This window comes from Sesamum indicum, linkage group LG9, assembly GCF_026168435.1.
Source record: "Sesamum indicum cultivar Baizhima isolate 11 linkage group LG9, ASM2616843v1, whole genome shotgun sequence".
NCBI lineage: Eukaryota > Viridiplantae > Streptophyta > Magnoliopsida > Lamiales > Pedaliaceae > Sesamum > Sesamum indicum.
Window position 1 is genome coordinate 7357349 of NC_142665.1, and position 22876 is coordinate 7380224.

Consider the following 22876-nt stretch of genomic DNA (forward strand, 5'->3'; position numbering starts at 1 on the left):
TTTAAATAGATTCATTCGTTAGTTAAAATTCACGACTTTTGTTGATATTATAAAAAAATTAATGAAATTGATGTTTATCTTCGATTGACTTATTACTAACTTAGATAGTGTTTGCGTGTGCTTCAAAAAATCACTTTTCAGCTTCTGACTTCAAAAAGTTACTTTTGAAGTGTTTGAGATACCAACTTCTACTTCTTAAACCGCTAAAAGAAGCACTTCTAGGCCAAAAGCTAGAAGCATTTTGGGGGGTGTTTCTAGCTGCTTTGATTTTTCTGTAAATAAATTCAACTTTATTTTTAATACTTTACCCATGTTATAATAATTTTAATTCAATTTTACCGTTTTAAATTAAAAACTTTTCAAATAATTTGAATTTTAACAATAATTAAATTTATACTTTCACATATTTAATGTTTTAAATTTTTATATTTTATGTGCTATATCATCTAATTATATTATTCCATTCACATATTATTATTTGATTAATTAATAAATTAATTATTTTTTACAATCATGCAAGTTTAATCATTGTGTATGAATCAATAATTATATTTCTTAATGAGATAACTATTAAATCAAACATATTTTTATAAACATAAATATGAAAAACTAATCTAAATAAAATTTATGATTTTTTGTGAAAAATAATTAATAGTGACAAATAACAAGTGAAATAATAAGCAAAAAGATAATATATTTTTAACACATAGGGACAAAATGGTCTTTTTATCAATTTAATTTATTTTAGAAATGAATTTTCTTCAAACACTATCCAATTTAGCTTTTATCTGCTTTTCACTTTTTTTTAACAAACACTAGCCACTTTTGATTTTGAATAACTTCTGACTTTTTCTAAATAATCACTTCTTTAAAAGCATAAGTTTTTGCAACACCCTCTTATTACAGATCAAATAATTATTTTGTGACTAAACTACCTTTATAACGGTGAAAATACACCTCATCACATGCATTAACGTGTAAAAATGTATAAGGATAATTTGGTCAAAAAATATTTATATGACCTTCAATAAATAAAAAACAAGTCAATAAGGGTAAATATAGATTTTTATTCATTCTTTTTTTTTTTTGTTAATATCAGCAAATTAATAATTTTTGACTAATTAAAAAATTTTAGTTAGAATAAAGCAAACCTCAATGATATTAAATGTAACAGAAATGGCTGAAAATCTTGTAAGCATGAAGAGAATATATAATAGCTTTATAATGCACCAATAATAGCAATGAGACACACTTCTATTATTGCATGCGCAAAGGCACGCTTTTCTTAAGGGAGTGTTTCATGTGGATTTGTGCATCAATTGTTTTGCGCTTTTTGTTCAGATGGCGAAAACGGTAAAAGCGCAACGGTTAACGGCGACAATGGTAGATATCTGGACTGAGGGTTTGTCATTTGTCGGGTGAGAAAATGGGGAGAGATGTAAATACACGCGCCCATGGGGAGCGTGAGAGAATGATACGACAAGGGCCTGACAGGTACATATGGGGTGGGAGATGGCTCTCTGGCTAGATATTGTATTAAATAAATAACTAATATTTAATTTATTATTAGTATTATATTATCATTAAAATATCACTTGACCTTTTGGTATGTTGGTATGTGTTTTTTATGATTTTGTGATAATTTGATTTTATTGATATGGTTCCACGTAGTCTATTTAAATAATGGAAATTATTAAATAACAATATAATTATGTTGTAATTATAATGATAAAATGATGATGTAAATTCTTGGTATTTTTAATTGTTTCCTATTTAAATAAGTTAAAATAATATTGGTAAATCTATATAATATACAAGTAAGATGTTACTTGAATATATATTCTGAATAATATAATTTTATAGGTTAAACTTACGTTGGTTTTGTAAAAATCGAAATATGTACAATATCTTTAAAGTAAAAAAGAATGTCAAAAAAGTGTATTCACATGTATATTATTTGTTTTGATCTTATTTTTACTAATTATAAAATTCAAATATTCATTGAACATTTAGTTTCTTTTCTTCTCTTCAGTTTAACATGTTAAAGAACAAGGTGTATTGATGATGGAGATAAAATAAAATTAAGTGTTAAATCATAAATGGGTATTTAAGCACTTTTATATCTTGACTTTTCTTAAATCCCAACATGTTAAAGAACGATGTGTATTGAGATTATAGAAAAAAAAAAGAAGCTAATATTAAATCTAGAAACTGAACAAAGGCATAAAAAAAAAATTATGGATTTAGTCTAAATTACCCATACTGAAAATTGAAATAAGCAAAAAAAGAAAAAAGAAAAATTAAAACACTTATAGGGAAAAAAATTGTTTAGCTTTCCTCCTTATTGTGTCGCACAAATTAAAACCTGACCCATGACTTTATTGTGCTATTCTGCTTGCTGTTTTTATGTACAGTAATATTTAGGATAGTACTTTTAAAAAAAAGATATTTTTTTCAAGTCAATAATAAATCACTATATTATGTCATAAACCTATGTAATATATTTCATTTTGTGAAGACCAAGTCCACCTCTCTTTCCCAAAAGAGGAGTCCTACTTTTCGGCTCAAGTCCTCTTTATGCTCCTCCAATTTCCTAGTAAGTAGCAATGATGCGGAACTGTGCTTTGCACCTCCTGATGTCAATAAGAATATTCTACTATCTCTACACTAATTTGTGTATCAAACAATTGTCACATATCTTGATTACTTTTTCACTTAAAATGTATTAAATCAACCACAGAATTTCAGATTATAATAATAAAATGTTGTCCCTCTTGATCGATCAAAGTAATAGCACAATCTGACTAACAAAAGTTTAGATTATGATAATAAGATGTTATCCCTCTTGATGGATTGAAGTAATAACACGATCCGACTAACAGAAGTTCAGATTATGACAATAAGATGTTATCCCTCTTGATGGATCGAAGTAATAACACGATCCGACTAACAGAAATTCAGATTATAACAATAAGATGTTATCCCTCTTGATGGATCGAAGTAATAACACGATCCGACTAATAGAAGTTCAGATTATGACAATAAGATGTTATCCCTCTTGATGGATCGAAGTAATAACACGATCTGACTAATAGAAGTCCAGATTATGATAATAAGATGTTATCCCTCTTGATGGATCGAAGTAATAACAGGATCCGACTAACAGAAGTTCAGATTATGATAATAAAATGTTACCTCTTGATGGATAAAAAAAAGAACACAAAACTTTCTTTCAGTCCCTGATCACAAAATATATATATATATATAAAAGTTTTATTTTTATTCACTCTCAGGTAAATTTCATTGAAATAGAAAGAAACTACCTTTATAATATGGAAAGAGCATTTCTGGACTCTTTAACGCCAAGAATCCATTCCATATCAAACTTTATACTCAGTTACTTCCATGGGATTGATGACATGAAAGGAATAGATACCATTTTTGTACCTCTGGAATTTCTACATCACATGCTTCATTTTCAATAAAGGACTCCGGAAGATTAAAGGACTTTGCTTTGAAACCGTAATTCATAGAAAATATATAATGCTGACACGCAATGCCAGTGCAAAAAATAAGCTCACACAGAGATTATATAAAGCACATAAAAGTACCAGATAAGTAGGAGGCAACAGAATGTACCCCAGATAATCAGCAAACAGCAGCTTTCTTGCAGAAAAGCTATCTTACAAGAACATAACACTATTAAGCATCCAAAGGGCCTGAATTTACGGGCTTTTGGAAGACTCTAACTACTGGCATTCCATCACCATTATTGCCTCCTACCCTCCACGATCGGTCCTTCTTTCTCTGAGGCTTCTTGTGCTGCTTATGCGGTGCGCTGGAGGGCTTCTTCTTAATGGTAGTCTTAGTAGAAGCTAATCCATTGTCGATGTCAAAAGCATTTAGATCATTCAGTACGTGTTCCCTAGATGGAAGTTCAATTTCAGCAACGGAAGGGGCTTCACTGTCGGACGAGTCTGATTCATGGATCTCGGATGAGCTGAGTCCAGCACCATCCTCGGCATCATCTTTGTTGTCTGATGTTCCTGGAGGCATCTGATAGTGTGGAAGCTTCCCGTCTATGTAATCCTTCAAAATTTGGCGAGCAGCCCTAGTTTCATCTGGTAGTCCACCAGAGGCAACGTATCCACGCGAAGCACAGTATGTTCTTAAAAACTCGACTGCTGAAGGTGGGCGGGATTGTGGCTCGTAAGGCTTGGGTTTTGGCAATGAGATTCTGTAGACATCCTCAATAACAGACCTGGGTACTCGATTTGCAACGACCTGTACAGCCTCACGGTGCTCTGTCATGCGATCTATAGGCAAAACCCCAGATGCGATCATCTCGTACCTTGAACTGGAAAAGGATGGGAAAACCAGTCCAGGGCAATCACAGAGAGTAAGTTTCTCAGATATTATCAGTGTTTGGAAATGTTTCGTCTTCCCAGGAGTTGAAGTTACACCGGTCCTCTTTTCTCCAACCAAAGCATTGATCGTAGAACTCTTTCCTACATTAGGATACCCGACAAATCCAACAACTACACTTTGAGCTGGCACATATCCAGTGACACTTTCATTATCAGAATAAATGTGAGACAAGCCTGTCTTATCAGATTTAGATCGACTTCTCATTGAAACTATCTCCTCAGCTTCAGACTGCAGGCGCGCAAGTAGCTCATCCCGGCCATATATTTTAGTGTAAGCATCAGCTGACTCTTGCTGACGATTTTGAATGCCCAGGGACAGACTAAGCTTTTTCCCCTCCAACACGGCAGTAGCAGCCTTAGCTGACCAGAAAACAAAGAGAATCCCTTGTTGGTGGAAGAATTTTGCCCATTTCTCTCTGCCAGAAATTCAAGGATCAAATCTTTTCTTATCTCAAATGAGAAGAGATATCAAGGGAAAAGCAGCAGGATGTTACAATACTAACCTCACAGGGTATGGTAGAAGATCTGCCTTGTTAACAAGAAGCAATGTCCTTTTGTGCTCGTCAATTTCTCGCGCATATGCCTATGATTCAGTAAAGTTCCATGTGGGTCAGCATAATGTCTAAAATATTGGCAAAATTAACATGTTCATATTATCAAATCGATATTGGGAGTGCAACTTTTGCACATCAATTTCATAAAATTTTAAGAAGGTCAGATAATTTAATCAGTTAACGTAAGGGATAATTATACTCCATTCCCCTAAGGTTTGGTGTAATTACACATAAATCCCTGCCGTTTGGAAAATTACATCTAGTACTCTAAAGTTTGTCTAACAAATAGGTCCCTCCGTTATTCAAAATTTATTGAATTTGTTAAAATTAACAAAACGATAATCTTTTGTGACTAAACTAACCTTGTAACGGTGAAGACATATCTCATCACATGCATTAACATATGAAAATGTATAAGTGTAATTTGGTCCTAAAAAGACTTATTTGACGTGCAATAAATAAATCAGTAATAAATCAATTGGGGATAAATATGAATTTTTATCCATTTTTGTTGTTAATATCATCAAATTCAAGGAATTTTGCCGAATTTTGACTAACGGAGTAATATATTCGTTATATTGAAGCAAACCTCAAGGGTACTTTTTTGTAATTTTCCAAAACACAGGGGGTTTATGTGTAATTAAACCAAACCTCAGGATAGGGGAATGTAATTATCCCTTAATATAATTGCATGAGCTCTTGAAACAAACATGATGTATGCTTGATCACCAGTTCAAACCAAGTATGCCACTCATTTTTTCAGCATTTATTTGTATGGAAGTAAAGCTGCTTAATTCAAATGCTCAAATCAGTCAAGAAAAGCCAAAATGACTGTAGTATAAAATCAAAATGTCTAATATTACCTCAAGATCCGGGCAGCGGTAGAAGAGCGGATCCCGTGCATCAACAACCATGACAAGCTTCAAGTATCAAAATTAGGAGAGGGATCAGCATACAATACAATTTACTGGTATCGCATAACATTAGAACTCAATCCAAGCAATAATGAAAAGAACAAAAATTCAGCTGTTTATACAAAAATACACGCGACTTCCATAAGCTATAGCACCGCAGGCTCTTATCTCCACTCCCCCACAACTATATTAGGGGTCATTTCTTAGGCATGCATCATATTAAAACACAAAGATAACACCAACTTCTCAAGAAAATTGATAGAGCAGCTGAATGGCAAACAAGTAGATGAGGTGGGTCATATAATCAAATTTGCTAGGGCATCAAAATGGAGTGAGGTCTCATAGTAAAAAGTTCTACATGCGCTGCGCTCGGGACAAACGTCTTGAGGACAGATCCGACTTTCACTTTAAGAAGAGCAAAGTTACAATTGATAAATAACATAATTACTGCTGATTCCATCTTCATACGCTCGTGCAGCACGACGTACACTGGCTACCAAAAAAAGTGTTCCTAATAGCCAATATCCAGAAAACATTCCCAAACTAGATGAATTATAATTCAACCCACTCCTCCATTGTTGTTTGGGGAACATTTTCTACATAGGTCCTACAATATGAAGCTAGAGTACAGAGCAAAGTGTATAAAATGGGGACAAATCTTGTCTCAACAAAGATATTAACTCACTAGGGGAACACTTCCAGAAGGCAATTTTGTCAAGAGGAAGAAATTGTGAATAGTGAATACTGTCCCAGCATGCCAAGCGTATGATGAATCAACATGAAGCACAACCACAGGACTACTCGCACTATTTGCATTGCAGGCATTTCCAGCAGTAGCAATACAAAGAATCTTAACGGCTAAATTTGGTTTGACGTATTTGAGTTGACCTAGATTTGATATTGGACAGACTCTAGCTCAACTTGAAATTCAGTGATGGGTTAACAAAAGAATCTAAGAGAAGATTTCAAGTCCTATAGTGCCACTTCTGCAACAAGCCACACCAAGGCAATCAAGAACTTCAAAAAGTTCCAAAAAACAAGTAACTCAGAGGCAAAGTAATCTCACCAAATCACTACGTTCAAGCACCCTCCAAAGTTGTCGCCAGATGTCTAGGTTCTTCTCAAATGGAGTGAGAACTAGCTTCTCATTCTCCTCAAGCCTGCAATGGTCAGGTCATAAATGAATTTATGTGTAAATCAAAGCAAAGGAAAAGAAAATAAAATCTAATTCCCCAAAAAGAAGATGGAGAAACCATGAGCAACAGAAGACCAGAAAAGTGGTGCTGGTCTACAAGGCACAAATGAAATCATTAGAAGAGCAAGGCACCAATCCCCAAAAAATTTTCTATGTAAAAACTGGATGTACGCATGCACTTTCCAAACACATCTATTATGTCAATTCAATAAACACACAAAACAGAACTTAAATAACCTCCATAAAAACCTCATGTTAGTAATCACAACATATGTCAGACCATTAATTGTAAAATGCTCAAGTACAGATAAAGGAGTAGCAAGAGCCAATAAACACACTGAGTAATTAATGTATTTCTCGCAGCACGTATCATAAATTCAATTCACATATCATATTTCTGATACTGTCAGCCTGACCTTGCAAGGCTGCGGCGCCACTCAAGAAAAGCTCGTCTTTCGTTGTCATCAAGCTCTTCTATGGACATTTTAGCATCCCATGGCGGCCTGGAAAAGAAATTATCAATTAGCCTTGCTGTTTAACAAAACCAAATCATATTTAGATGACAGCAAAAACATGCCTGCGAGGAATCCGAAGACTGCTAGCGTGCAAGGCCTCCTCTTTCTTCTGTTGCTCCCTCCTTTCCTCAGGTGTCATCTCACTAGTACTGGAAGCAGTGTCCCTAACACAAACATAGAGCACCAAGAGAAGCAGATAAGAGAATGCAAGCAGAAAAAATACGGTTTGGACGCATTATATTGGTCAAGAAAAGGATGATGTGGTTGTAATTACTGACTTGAAGACCATAATGGACACCCCGTGACATTACACATAAACAAAATGTCAGAGTTTCCAGTTCATTCTATAAACTAACTAAAGAAAGCGATGAAATCATCTAAGAAATAAGAGGACAAGTTATGTAACTCTGGTTTCCACAGTCCCATTACTTCTACCGAAAATATCACATATACATGAACAAAACATTTTGTTGATACTTTTCTAATAGAGCACCATAAAGCACACATAATGAATGGTTCCCATGAGTTACTCCCCCTTGAAAAAATGGATCTTTCACCAAGTATATCCACCTATACTAGGTCCCAAATAAAAATAATGACAGAGAAACGGGGAACAGTTGTTGAAGTATTTAAATACTAGAAGAAGAAAGATAGCTATAATAATAATACAGTGAAACCGGAAAACATGAGGAACGCTTACAAATTGATGGGGAGTCTTCCGGGGGGATTGAGAGCGGAGAATAGGCGGTTCGCCTCATCAGCCTGCTCGATAACGGCGTCGATGTCGCTGACCTCCGTCACCGATTCCAAAACTTTCTTTTGCTGGCTCCTGTAATACTTCCCTTTCTCTTTCGACTGCTGTACCATCTGATTATGGTGCTTCACCAGAGCCCTACCAAGCCCACCTTTTTCCGCCTTCGGCATTGTTAATCAACCTACGAGCTTTTCTTCTTTCTCTCCTCTTTTCAGCGTTTCAAATTCCCTTCTCTCTTTTTTTCTGGCCCTTCTCTGAAATCAAATTAATCAGAGAAGAAAAACGGCGATAAATTATACACTACGAACGGAAGCTCCGGCTATAGATATATGGTCCGCGTACTGCGGCCTTCGGCCCGGTGGCGGTGGGAGGAGGAGGGCTTGTACAAGTTTGCAAACGCTTACGAAATAAAATCGTGCCGCAATTACAACACAATCGCCTCAGAGAACGCGATTTGAGTGCGACCTTTGAGAAGTTTGACTGTAGTCGTGTAAGGGTTCCGAAGCCAAATATATAAAACTACTTATTATGTGGAATTATACATAAATTTTTATGATTTCAAATTTTATAGTTAATATATTTAATATTTCTTTTTCATTCAATAAATTGATCATTTTGTTAATTAAAAATTTACAAACTCTGTTAATAAATTAGAATAAAAATCAAACTGCTATTATACACCTTCACATGTATTAGTACACGTGATGAGGTACATCTTCAACCTTATAACGGTACCTTAATCAGAAAATATTGATTTGAACTGCAATAAGCTAATATAAATCAACTGTAGGTAACTATGAAATTTCATTTGATTATTTTTGCTAACATCGACAAATTTCATGAACTTCGATTACTTGGGAAGTTTATTTATTGGATGGAAACAAATAGTAAAAAACTAAACATATTTTTTCAAACAACATAAAATACAAATATAATTACACCAAACTTAAAAGGAGGATGATATAATCATCCTAAATACATATCTTAATAAAAAGTACATTTGCACGAAAGTATGAAATGAAACACAAAATAAAATAAAATAATACATTAAAATAAAAAATCAATCAAGTATGCGACAAGTACAATCTCACCTCTTAAGGTGAAATTTTTATTCATCCCGACCTATTTCATGTAATAGCAATCAAGGGGAACCATTCCCAATAGCCCGAATCTTCATTATATCCATACAACACTTCATCTTTAGAAATCATCCATCTGCAGATGGATCTGCATCTATACTTGTCTCTCCCGGCATCATATGCATCAAAATGGTGCCAGTCGTAATCGCCCCACTGCACGTCGCAATAGAACAATGTCGTCTCCCAAATATTCACATTGAAACTCCAACCAATGGTTTCTCCCACCTCCAAAATGTGGTGCCCCAGATCATCTTCTCTCGACTGGCAGTGCACATTCATATACAACCCATTTTCGAGTTGGTTTTTTACTTGAACATAAACTCTTGCATAAGTGTTCGTAACAAAAACTATCAATAAAAATTGTAGGACTAATTTTGACATTAAAAAATTCTCATCATCAAAATATTTATTTTTTTGTAACTCTATATATAGGGGAAGAGCATTAGAACTAACTTCTTTGGTGCCCATTTTATACATGAAAAGATCATGTATTTTTCATGTTTCTTGGAATGTTAGAGGGGTCTTATCTTTGATTACCAACCAAGAAAAGAAGATGGTTATCTACCTCTCTTTTCATTCTTGTCTAAATTTCAGTAAATTTTGTAAAAGACATCACAATCTTTAACCCCAAAAATCATTCTTCATCCGAGTTAAACAAAATTCCAACTAAAGAATTGTTCAAATTTGTTACAATTTTCTTGATTTTTTTTAAAAAAAGAAAACCACAGCCATATGGGCCCAATTTCCTGATCCGGCCCAATATATTTAACAATGTAATGGAACACTAAGCCCAATAGCCCATTATTACAGCCCAATGAAATTACATCTCCATTGACAGAAACGTCTAGTGCCCAACATCCTCCACGTGCGCGTGGAACTTGGGAGCAATTCAAGAATCCAATCCCGTCCAGAAAGAAAGAGATAACTTGAGGAAAAACACGATTCCTTGTGTGAATGTTTGCTCTCTTGTTCCTTTTAACAAATCAAACAGCCAGCACAGTGAAAATCGCTTTATCAGACAAGGCACTTTCTTAGTACAAGAGTTCTTGATTTCAGTTGAATGGTGCAAAGATATGAATGAATTTGGAATGGGATGGGAGCCCAGAAAAGCATTCATGCTGGCAATGGTGAGTGCTATTTCTGTGCTTCTTACTCTTCTCCTTTTGATTTTATTTTTGGAGGAAATCAGAAATTTTGAAGATTTTTAGTGTAATCCCGTTTAGTTTCTGACGGTCGCTTTTGGTGTATGGTTGTAGCCAAGATAGACTTCAATGTTGATTTTACCCACAAGCTATGTGCTGCTTTGATGTTTCATCCTTTCAGGTTTCTTTTCTTATCCACCTCCATTTGTAGATAGGAGTATGAAAGTGTATGCAGTGAAAAATGCGTTTTGTCTTCACATTTCTGTTCATTGACATTGCATTTCTTTTGCTTTCTGTAAACAGAAATGCTGTTGGGGAGAGTCCACTTTCACTTGTTATTGGGAGGTGAATGTTTTGTTGCTACTTCTTTATGATTGGAAAAACTGACATGGTTTCGTATTTGATATACTTTTTGCTGTGTTTATTTATTGGGGTGTGGGTGTGTTGGGGGGGGGGGGGTGTTTGTTTGTTGTATTGTATTCTTTTTTTTCTAATTTATTGCTGTATTCATGGAAATAGAGATTGAGGGTAGTGGTTCTCAAACTCTTTCCCTTTTGGCAGCCTTTGTATTAAGCATCCCAATTTGTTTGGCAAGAGTGAGAAGCTTGATTTCTTGTGGGATAAAGGGCTCTGCGATTCTAATATATTGGTTACTTACCGAAAACCAAGGCCCGAATGGCTTTCACAGCATGCTTTCATCATACAGGTTTGCTATTTTTGCAGTTATTAATTGCTAACGCTCTCTTTTTAACATAGCTAGAGAGGCAATGTCTCTTTGTCGTTTAATTTGCTATTGTGTATTTTAGTTGTGAACTGACAACACTCTTTTAGATAAGCATAATCAAAGGCGGCTATGTTCAGTCCGCATAAATTGATTGGATACTTGAACTCGTAAATTGATTTAGATTTCTGTATTTATTCTACTTACTAATCTGTAATCACTATCATGGAGTTTGAGTATTCAAGATGGCTTCAATACCAAGTCGATTGGGTGCTATGGTTTCTTGCAATTGATGGCTTATTGCCTCTGCATCTAACACTCCTTGGACGTGGTTCAAGAGCATCGGCTGACCTAGATTAACTAGTTACTCATTAAACTTTTATAAACTCATGAAAGTTACAATTTTGGTTTGATATTTGCTACTGCCTATTTACCTAATTTGAACATGACTTTACTCTCCAGCACTCCATTTCGCCAGAGGTAGGGATTCATGGCCTTCCTGTTGATAACTTCTCTCGATCAGTGAGTGGAGGCGTCAATCTCTGTCGTTTCTCCGCTGGTTTAGATCTCAGCGAGCCTGCAAGTTCCAATTGGAGCAGTAAAACCAGTGTCAAGTTTGAGGTGTGTCTTGTAAAATTATTAAGTGTTACTAGTTTGTACTGAGTTGCATTTTTGTATCCAAATACTTGTTTATTTCATTACACTAACTGAGAAATTAGAACAGCATGTTCGTCCTGTTAATGATGATGGCCGCTCAATTAGCAGAGATCTTCATGGCTTTGCGGTGACTTGCAGGTAGGTTAAGGTACTAGTGATCGTTTTCCCAGGTCATTCCCCAACTAAGTAACGAATTCTTCTTTGATCCTTGTCCAGTGGTGGTTATCATGATAGTATGGTAGTACTCAAACAAGAATCTCGATTTGCAAAGGCAAATGATTGCAGTTTTACTCGGGTAATACATTTTTGTCTATTATTTTAAAGTAATGCATCTTGTTTCATAAACTTGTTTTAATTAGTTAATCCATAATACGTATCTTCTTTTTGCAAAATCTTAATGCAGTTTAGTCTGCAAATAGAACAAGGAATTCCTATTCTTTCGAAGTGGCTGATCTTCAATCGGTTCAAATTTGTTGCATCAAAGGGAATACGACTTGGGCCAGCATTTTTCTTGACGAGGTGAGTAATACCTTGGTATACTAAGTTTGTATACAATTGAAAAGACAGTAAAATTTGGAGAACTGGGAGAATGAAGTCTGGGTCTTGTAAATAGAGAAAGAGGGTTGGAATTATTATGGACCCATCCTAAAAGTTTTCTAATTCACTTTCTAATGAAAAAACGCCTCCACCATTTGTCTCTCTAGCAGTTCGCATGCTTAACCAAGTAGTTTATTATATATTCATTTCTCTCTTCACCTACACCTGTTTTCTCCGGCAGTCTCACAGGTGGCTCTATTGTAGGAGACATAGCTCCTTATCAAGCCTTCTCAATAGGAGGACAGGGTAGCGTGCGGGGCTACGGCGAGGGTGCCGTTGGATCTGGTAGATCATGCCTAGTTGCTAACACTGAACTGACGTTACCACTGGTATGTGATTTCGTAATGTCATAGGAAGACTGCAACATTTGAGTGCTTTTCCTCTGCCACTTACATCCTGCCATAAATAGTGTCTCGTAGACACTGTCAGGTCCTTTAACTGAATTTTCTTGAAAGAAACTAAACTTGAAGGTTTTTGTTTCCTGGTGGCATTTCGCTTGTATTCTTTGAAAAATTATTGCAAGTTCTAATAAATGGGACGTAACTACTGGATGTGGTGTTATGGTTTTTGCTCAAAAGAGATGCATTTGAAGCGTTACAACCATATTTTGCTTGCTTAACTTATCCAATTATCAGCAATAAACCATTGTTTTAAGGCAATTCCAAACTCTTCTTGACATCAGATGCCCGACCAAATTCAACAACCTGAGATTAGATGCATGGCCAAGCAGATCGACCACCCCCCCTCCTCTCCCATTTCAGTCTCATTTCCTCATTTTCTTCCTCCATATGCTTCAGCTTTTGTTTCTCTTTATTCACTATGTGTATGTGTATGTGTGTATGTACCTGTTATTAACGTTGAAAAACTATCTGATGACCATTCAACTCGAATGGGCTTGTTCGTATTAACTCAAACTATTTAATTAATTTGCCTGTCATCAACATTGTTCATGTTTTTGCATCCAGAACCCAGTGCTCGAAGGTGCTGTCTTCTTGGACTGTGGATCTGATTTGGGCTCTGGTCGTCATGTGCCTGGTCAGTTTTCACTCGATCAATAATATTGTTAACATTGTCGTCAACATCATTTCTATGTTAATTACCCTGATCTTCTGAAATGTCGTAATTTTCTTTAACATTGTCTCTTGATGAGTAAAAATTAGACCTGGATTGTTGCTATGATTACTATAAAACCACTTGTAGTAATTTCATAGCACAAGACTCCTACGGATGCCAAGTAAAATTTGTAAACTTGAACATGCAAGCTCCTCGGATTGTACCTAGCTGCAACGTCGCCAATGTTTTTCCTCATTTTCCCATTGTATCGAAAAATCAACCTCATTACAGCATATTTATTAATGTCCAGAGTTGTTAGACTATTAGCTAAAAAATTCCACAAAAGTGAGAAAAACCATGGAGCTGAATTAAGATTCTGAACTCTTCTTATGTTGTCTTTCCCATAAACCTTTTCTAGGCCGTTTAACTTTTCCTGTCTTGATCAGGCACACACAAGGACACGCCATACACGGATCTTGTGATCTGTCTTTTTCTTGCACTTTTATTCTTCATGTTTCTTTATCCTACATAGTATTCTCCGACTCCGTCTATAAACTCTCACCTTTTGTAAATCTTCAGGAAATCCAGCTCTTAGGCATGGTAAACCAGGCACGGGACTCGGATTGGGATACGGGCTTCGTTTTAAGTCTCATTTGGGACACTTTCAGATCGATTACGCTGTCAATGCATTTCAGCAGAGAACTCTATATTTCGGGTTCAGTAATCTTTCGTGATGAAGTCTTTACCAAACACGGGTACAAATATTATATTGTCTTGAGCCTCCTGTGTTGTGGGATTCATAGTGCCATTTTCATTTCTTGATTCTACATTTTTTGAGGTCCAGAAGTGAGCTACATATATATGTTCCCTTCATTTCCACCTTTGTACAACTGTTATTATTTAATTGAAAGTAATTGGTTTAGTTGAAGAAGTGTTGTTTGTCTCCAGATTGGTACGTCCAAGAACTGGTGAACTGATATTAGTTGAAGCCGACAAATTCTTGGAGATTAGTTGAAGTTGTCGTAATAAAACCTATTATACATCATGTCCCATGTTAATGTTTTTATATATATATATAAATTGGCCGATGTGGCATGTTGTTCCTATGTGCATATAATGAATAAATTTTTTACATATTCTAAAATATATTAAAAATAAAATTATAAATAAAAATAAAATGTATAATTCAATACATTACATTAAAAAAAAGAAGAAAAAAAAATAATTTATCAATTAATTTAAAATTTGAAAATTTTAATAAATTAGTTATTTTATAGGTTGAATGACATTTTTGGATTTACAAAAAATTGGTGCAGCGATGTCATTAACCACTATGAGTGTGGAATGCCTTTTATTTTTATATAGTATAGTGACGCGTACAAGAAATTTGACCACACCGCAAGTGTCGAACGATCTTCAAGAAAATTCTAAAATTATCAAAGGATACTAGCCTTGCAAAACAGAAGTTAGTACTTTGATGCTTAAGTTTGTAACGGATTAAAGAAAAACGAAAAGAAAAACTTGAGATGTAATAAGAATAATGGTGAAATATAACGTGAAGATGATAAATATTTGTGTAATGCAAAATATAGGTTTAAAAAGCTCAAAAATCGAGAGAAACAATGAGGGAAAGAGAGTTTGAGAATATGGAATAATGACCAAAAATCGTGTGTACAAAAATCTGCACAAGACCTCTATTTATAGACTTCTACAGAGTTGGATACGAGGGGGATTGCTAAGTGTCATACGGAATTGAAAAGCTTTTTGAGTTAGCTATCAAACACAACAAATTGTTAGTTATTTGGATAAGTATTGGCGGAGATACTTGAGCTGGATGAAACCCTGCCAAATCAGTCTATTTTTCTGGGAATTGATTATCTACAACCTTTCTAGCTCACTTATACCCGATTTACCTGGAACCACCTGGAGATATTTTAGGATGACTTGTACAAATGTGTTGGCAAGCTGTATGATATGTCATCCCAACTGTATGATGACGTGTCCGACTGAAATTGGCTTATTTCTTGAGCCTGTCAGTTCAATAAAGCAGCAGGTAAGTCTGTAGGCCTTTTCTCCCAATTGATTGGCTTTATCCATCCTCCTGGTCAGTCATTATCCGTCCTGCCAATGAGTCAGTTAGGCTTTTAGTCGACTGGGTTAGTAGGTCTAGCTTGTGGGCTTGGCCCAATGATTTAGGGAGCATCATCATATAGATATACTAGTCCACACCACCGGCTATCCCCGCGAACATATAAAAAAGAATTGTGGTGTCAGATGAAAAAAAAAATTATAATTATAGGTGTATAAAAAATATAAAAATTTGTGAGAAAAAGAAATATGGGAAGGTAAGGTGAGAGAGAAAAGTGTAGTAGTGGGTTGAGAGATTTTTTTTTTTTTTTAATAATTGTGAGATTATTTATTCAGATTATTTATATTTTTAAATAAATTAAAAAATAAATTTAAATATTCAAAAATTGATAGAATAAAAAACTTTTTTTTATAATAGTATATATATATATATATGTAAATTAGATATTTATTGAGCACCGTGCTATTCATTTTAAACATATAAGACTAAGGGTCTTGTAGTCTTGTAGATGCTAAACTCGTGTTTAATACTAGTTGGATAATTATTATATCCATTTTTATAAAAATTAAGTATATGTGACAATTTTCATACATTTAATGCAGATTTAGCTTTTCCCCATAAGAGGGTGTTCGCCATAATTATTTGAAATATTTTATAAGCTTCTATATTTATAAGATGAATTAAGAGTTTAAAAATATTGAATCTTATTTTAATAATAAGCTATTAAATATTTGAATAAATAAAAATATTAGTATTTGATATAATAAATTTTTCATATAGTAATAATGATAAAAAAAACTCATCAAAGTATTAAAATTTAAAATCATATAAATATATATATCTTAACTTGGGAGGGAACGGGACGTTAATTATCTGAAAAATAAAAGTGTATTTTTAAAGTTGTTCAAAAAGAAAATTTTCAAATAATTTTATAAAGTTTATAGCTTTCAAACATATTTGAAAATTTTATCCTCAAAACCAAACACCCTTAGCTATATTTGTGGCTAAACCATTCTTGGCCATGTTAATGTGTTTGAATATTTAATGAGGTGTATATTTGATCAGTTCGAATATTTTATTTCAAGAATTAATATTTCATCTTCTTTTTCTTTTTATCTATATTTAAAAAAAAAATGCATAATATATATATATATATATATACTAGAAGTCTAAATTTATAATGGTCAACAATTTTTATACTTATTTTTATATTTATATTTTAAAATATTATATTCGTGGGGACGACGTGTTATGGATATTAGTATATATAAAATAGAACTCTGAATTTATAATGGACAACAATTTATCCAGCATGGGCTAAGGCAGACATAACCCCCCCCCCCCCACCCCCTACCGCACCAAACTCTTGAATGCCATTGATAGTAGGAATGGATTAATCTCCACCGTAGATTGTCATCTGAGAGTAGGTGCCTTGTTTGGTGGATGGTTCATCAAAATCCTGACTTCAATTGACTGGCCACCAACTGTGAGTTTCCTATTCCATTTCAACTCTATTATCATCAGAATGGCCCCTCGATTCATACGAATTTGCAAGTGGGTCCTTCAATAATTTGCTTTTTCCCCCTCAAAAAGAGGAAAAGAAATGGTACATGATTTGGTAGAGTATGGATTGATTGATTGAGCTTATTCGTGGCATCATTTTGTGCAATACGACATTGAAATTTGAATAATTGATTTGATTTTTGGATGGTTTGGAGTGATGGGACAAGTTTGGAATTTTATGATTTCATCAACACCTTTGAAAATTCTTGGTTGCATATGTAATAATATGGACACTTGGTTGCACATATGTTACTATACAATTTGTTTACTTATTTTAATCAAAATTTGATAGTGATGCTTTTGTATGTATTAGTTGATATATATATATATATATATATATTTGTAAAAAAAAAAAAAAAAAGAGTTGACATGAAACTTCTCTATCCTCTTTTCATGTACTACAAATCTAATCATATTAGATGCGTATGTAAAATAAATAAAAAAAATTATTTAATATTTAAAGTAATGATTTTTGTTAAAAAAAGTAAGAAGTTATAGTAATATTAAGAATGGATATTATTTATATAAAATGTAGATGCAGATAAAAGTTAAATTAGATGGTGTTTTGTTATTGCTTATTGTCGTTTAATGCAATTATAATTAAGAATAACCTGAGAATGGTGTATTTTCCTAATATAGAAATTGCAAATAAAGAAATAGAAAAGTAAGGTACCCATTTTTTAAATGTGTGGTGGTTTGTAGTAATAAAACGAAATAGATTAATGACTTTTACAAACTATTTTTTGAATTTTGTATGTATTTACATAAATAGTAATAAAACAAGTTGCTAGAAAGTCCATGAGAGTGAGGACGTACCCCCAACTGGCCCATAAAATATATCCAAATAAATGACGTTCCTTCATCCATCATCTCTTCTTCTCTTTCTTTCTTTATTTTTTCTTTTCTTATATTTATACAAGTTGTTATGATACCGTTCTTGTATGTATATAATAAATAATTATTTATATTTTAAAATATATTATAAATAAATCAGCACATTATTGAAATAAATTAATTTAACGATATTATCAACCCCAAAAAATTAGTATCGCTATTTTACAAACTGATGTTCAAAAAATTAGTATAGGTATATAGATCAAAAGAAGAATTTGAGTAGGAGTGATTGAAATAAGGACATTTTTTATAATTTAAAAATTGATGTCATAGTATAAATAACCACTGAAAACAGAATTTTCATTTTAATGTAATATATATATATATATTATTTAATTCACTTTTATTAGTTTTAAATTATATACTTATTAATTTATTAAATTAATAAATTGCACTCAATCGCGATAAGATTATATACCGATCACATGATAAACATTCAGTTTAAACAAACTGATAAAAACTTCACCAGATACTTCACAAAACCACAACCTTTGTGGCTTGGGTATTAAAGTAACTCTATTCAAAGCAAGGAATTCTTGAAAAAGGGGGAAGGAGGAAATACAAAGGGGGTGAAAAAGTAGATTCACATCTTTTTTAGCACTTAATACAATAGATCAAGAAATGCATCTACTCAAAAGAAAAGGCAATGGGAGTGGCAAATTCTGCATTCTCTTTATGCGAAGCCAAGAAAATGTTCATTCTCATACATGAACATCCCACCTTCCACCCACTCATTACACTTATATATGTACAGAATAGACAACAAAAGGACCAAAAGGGGTCCCCATCACCATTCAATCAACCTACTTTTGCTGGGTGTTGAAACCCATTTCAACCACTAAATCAACATAGTTTTGACTACAGAGATTTAAAAAGCTCTACTACCATTGCTTGAGTTGGAATCCTCTTTGGGTTACTTAGGTTGAGGGCATTTTTATTTTTGACAGCCACTCAAAAGGCCTAAATCCCACATGGGCCCAACATCCTTCCATTCAAAAGCCTCAAACTTTGCCTTTTCCTCTTCTGTGACAACAACAATGAATGATTATCAGCAGGGATCAGATCACATACATTTTGAACAAAGCATAGTTTTGAAGACACATCACATTTTAAGTGACTAGTTTTGCATACTTTTTTGAGTTGAAGTTAGGATTACATAAATCTGATGTTAGTGAAAGAACTAATATATAATCAATTCAAAAGCTTGAAGGGGAATCTTGAATGAGTGGAGGAGACGTAGATAATCTCTAACACATCAACTAAAGTTTGTAAAAGCTCCCCCAATTTGGACCCTCACCAAGAAAACAATGAAAAAGCAAAGAGTTGTGACCTTAGATTCAAAAGAAAAACAAGAACCAAAAGAACAAAGCTCCCAGAGAGATTTACATATATATATATATATATATATATCTCCAATTTCTACAATAGTTCACAAGAAAAAGGACAATTAGGTACTGCAATTCAAGGGTTGATGTGGCAAAAAATTGGGCAAACACAATTAAAAATATCCTGCAGTTCACATGACAGGATCACTTTCTGCAAATTTGAGCTTAAAATATCTTACATATCACCATTGGATTCTCAACACCCTCTATCATAATCAATCACCAGAAAAGGCCAAAACGTGTCCATGACTTTTCAAGTAATTCACCACCCCAGATCTTCCAACCCCCAAATAATGCAGTAAATTAGATCAACCGTATAGAACAACTCAAGGAAAGATAATGAGTCCACCAATGTATACCATCATACTACCAAAATATCAACCACCCAATAACCATCCTAAAAGGCCAACTAAGCTAACTCAGCCAAGGGAATCTGAATGTTAAAAACAAGAAAATCAAGAGCATTTTTACTTTACTTACCAGTGGCAAAGATTAGTCCTTGAAAATAACCGAATCTGCCATTTCCATCAACGGTTTCAAGCAATCAGGCGAAAATTTCCTCGCAAACATATATGAATAACTCGAATTCGACTTCCTGAGCCTGTAAATCAGCTCAGGGAACACTTCAGGCGGGTGATAAGTGTGTGGATGGCCGTTCACACTATCGGTCCAATTCACCCTCGTCAATGTATAATGAGAACAACCTTTTGGATCCTGCATAGACAATAATGTAGGGAAGTAATGCTCTTCCGGATAACAAGAATCTACATTTAAACATGGCAACTTGAACTTCCTCCACAGCTTCCTATCCTTAATCACCGTCAGGGCGTGCTTCCGTGTAAGCACGAAAAACTGAGAGCCCACTCGAAATTCATCAAACTGCACTTCCGGGGTCATGACATTCTCCCCCCTCGCATTGTACCTATCCCATAAAGTGGGCTCATTGTCAAGAATCTCAATGTAGCTGGGGAACTCCAAATCCCTGGACAATCTCCCTAGATCAAAAAGAAAATTGTAAAAATAATTGAACGAGTGAAGAGGGATGCAGTGCTGGGAAATTAGAGCGAAGTAAGCGTTTGCCGGGTCGTCCAGCATCGCGGTGGCGAGCAGGCGGCGCGCGGCAGATATAAGAGTAGGCGAAGATCTTTGAGTTCTCTTTGAGGGGATGATTTTATCTTTAAACACCCCGTCTAAAGGAGTGACTCTGACAAAAGGGTCAGCGTGGATATAGATATTATAGTGTTTGAGGGTGACATTGGAAAAAAAACGTTCCCACAAAGGGGCGAAATGGAGAGGGGAGTTGGTGAGAAAGAGGAAGGCGATTTTGGGGCGGCGGAGGGAGGAGGAGAGGTGGGATTTGGCGGAGGGGAGATGAGTGGGACGGCGGGAGAAATTGGCGGAGTCCATGGCGATAGCTTTATGGAAGAGGGAGAGGTCGTCGAGCTCATCAGGAAGGGAGATGGAGATTTGGCGCGGAGGCAGAAAACGAGGGGCCAAGAAGAAGAAGAGAACGGGTAGAGAGAGGAGGAGGGTGAGGGTTGGAATTAGCGCCGACGAGGGAGCGGAGGAGAGCATATCTATGGGTGATAGTTTTTCTTCCTCTGTTTCTTGGTTGGTTTTTTGAGTGGGAGTTAAAAAGGTTTTAGAGGAGAGGAAAATGGGATTTCAATGAGATGGTGGACTAGGGTTCGGCGGTGGTGATGATCGGATTTATGAGTGCTTTGGGATTCTTGCTGTGGCAGTGAGAGTGGATAGGGCGGAGGAGTGGGTGTTGGGAGAGAGACAGGGAAGTGATCGAGACTGAAGAGAAGCAAGCAAGTGGGGAAAGTGAGGAACACATCGACCGAAATATGAAGGGAATAGGATGGTGGAGTTAACGGCGTTAACTTTACGTAAATAAATATTTCTTTCTTACAAAAAATAAATAAATCTGATTTTTTTTTTTTTGATTTGATAAATATTCAAATAATGAACAGAAAAGAATAATACCATATTTTTTTGTTCAATAAAAAAAACAGAAAGAAAAGTAAGGTATGCTGCTCACCTCTCTATCTTCATAAAGCCATTTATTTCCTTATGGGGCTACATTTACTGTATGTTTTTCGTCCTCATGAAAATCGTTAAATCAAACACAAAATTAATGCATTTAAATACCAATTTCTGTTTTCTCATCTCAAAACAACATATTACTTATATTTGTATTTATGGATTTAGGGAACTTCCCAAAATTTTTCTTTTAGATAAGTAATTTTTATAAAAATAAATTTAAATTGTAGTAAAATAAAGTGTTTATAAAAAAAAAGTAAAAAGCAGATAAAAGCTAAATTAAGCCGTGTTTGAAAAAAAAAACTTGTAAAATAAATTTAATTGATTACAGATCGCTTGAGTAGTTAAATCAATGAACAGTAATTTGTTTTAAAAAATAATATATTAAGTATTTATAATGGTATTGAGAGTTTTAAAATATGGTGACTTATATATAAAAAATTACTTTTTTAATCTAATAAACAAATGAATACTACCAACATATACATTTATTAAATTCCCTCCGCAAATTCAAACTCATCAATTCAAAAATTGCACAAAATAATCAATTCCAATAGTTGAATAAATTTATTAAAGTGAGTGTTGATTGGATAATTGTTTATGATATGATATGTCCGCGTAGTTTGTAGGTACACAATCTTACACCTTTATATTATTTTATTTTATTTTAAAAGGAAAAAAAAGAAAGAAAAGAAAAAGGAACATTGGAGAAACTTCGTACGGATTGATGTCAAATTAACAATACAAGAACTCCGTACCACCAAAATATGATATTAAACTAGTTCTTCACCATGTTCCATACGTATACATAATTTAAAATTTTATTATTGATAGACAAAAAATAAAATAAAATAAGAAATTTAATTACATTTAGATTTTATCTAAAATGTGAACAGACAACGAACAAGAAAGTATTATCTCGTAAGTTTATTATCAATCCTACCACTATTCTCTTGTGGTTTTTCTGTTCAAAGTGTTGGTTTTTTGACTGTGATTGGATTGTTAATGGCATCTTGAATTTCATGCTTGTCGGGATTTGGAATTAGTTTAGAATAAGAAATGAAATTAAATCAGCTTCCTTTTTCGGTGGATTGGGAATTCAATATTTAAAGGCATTTGGATTTTGGATTTGTCATTTTTACACTTAATCATATGTTATAATCCTTTCAACCAAATACCATATTATATTATTAGATGAAATGTCCCATATGTAATACCTCAAACCAAGAAT

The 22876-nt window shown here is 34.2% G+C and overlaps 3 protein-coding genes across 4 annotated transcripts; 1 reads left to right on the forward strand and 2 right to left on the reverse strand.

Annotated features, from left to right (window-relative positions):
• Positions 1-3563: 3563 nt before the first annotated feature.
• LOC105171000 (GTPase LSG1-1) lies at positions 3564-8847 on the reverse strand. Its single transcript, XM_011091989.3, has 7 exons — positions 8306-8847; positions 7668-7769; positions 7507-7593; positions 6962-7055; positions 5845-5901; positions 4931-5010; positions 3564-4843 (listed from the first exon to the last, which is right to left on the reverse strand). The coding sequence occupies exons 1-7, from the start codon at positions 8527-8529 to the stop codon at positions 3703-3705; spliced, it is 1785 nt and encodes a 594-aa protein (XP_011090291.1). The 5' UTR covers positions 8530-8847; the 3' UTR covers positions 3564-3702.
• A 1511-nt stretch (positions 8848-10358) lies between these two features.
• Positions 10359-14599, forward strand: LOC105171002 (Outer membrane OMP85 family protein). 2 transcript variants are annotated; one of them, XM_088884468.1, is made up of 11 exons: positions 10359-10625; positions 10755-10821; positions 10944-10985; positions 11202-11346; positions 11824-11982; positions 12086-12156; positions 12235-12313; positions 12422-12537; positions 12797-12944; positions 13581-13650; positions 14257-14599. In XM_088884468.1, exons 1-11 carry the CDS (start codon positions 10592-10594, stop codon positions 14400-14402), a joined length of 1077 nt encoding a protein of 358 aa, XP_088740594.1. In that variant the 5' UTR covers positions 10359-10591; the 3' UTR covers positions 14403-14599. The 2 variants fall into 2 exon arrangements, with proteins under 2 accessions (XP_088740594.1, XP_088740593.1); XM_088884467.1 differs by having other exon boundaries at positions 10361-10625; positions 14248-14599.
• A 4174-nt stretch (positions 14600-18773) lies between these two features.
• LOC105171003 (glycosyltransferase BC10) lies at positions 18774-21428 on the reverse strand. The gene is made up of 2 exons (XM_011091991.3): positions 20080-21428; positions 18774-19237 (listed from the first exon to the last, which is right to left on the reverse strand). The coding sequence occupies exon 1, from the start codon at positions 21172-21174 to the stop codon at positions 20092-20094; it is 1083 nt and encodes a 360-aa protein (XP_011090293.1). The 5' UTR covers positions 21175-21428; the 3' UTR covers positions 18774-19237; positions 20080-20091.
• Positions 21429-22876: the final 1448 nt, after the last annotated feature.

Coding starts and splice junctions, on each gene's coding strand:
- LOC105171000 (XM_011091989.3), bottom strand. CDS start 8,529: ATGCCGAAGGCGGAAAAAGGTGGGCTTGGTAGGGCTCTGGTGAAGCAC. Junction 7,770..8,305: donor GGAAGACTCCCCATCAATTT/GTAAGCGTTCCT, acceptor TGTTTGTGTTAG/GGACACTGCTTCCAGTACTA. Junction 5,902..6,961: donor TGCTTGAACGTAGTGATTTG/GTGAGATTACTT, acceptor TGATACTTGAAG/CTTGTCATGGTTGTTGATGC.
- LOC105171002 (XM_088884467.1), top strand. CDS start 10,592: ATGGGAGCCCAGAAAAGCATTCATGCTGGCAATG. Junction 11,983..12,085: donor AAACCAGTGTCAAGTTTGAG/GTGTGTCTTGTA, acceptor AAATTAGAACAG/CATGTTCGTCCTGTTAATGA. Junction 12,538..12,796: donor CCAGCATTTTTCTTGACGAG/GTGAGTAATACC, acceptor TTTCTCCGGCAG/TCTCACAGGTGGCTCTATTG.
- LOC105171003 (XM_011091991.3), bottom strand. CDS start 21,174: ATGCTCTCCTCCGCTCCCTCGTCGGCGCTAATTCCAACCCTCACCCTC.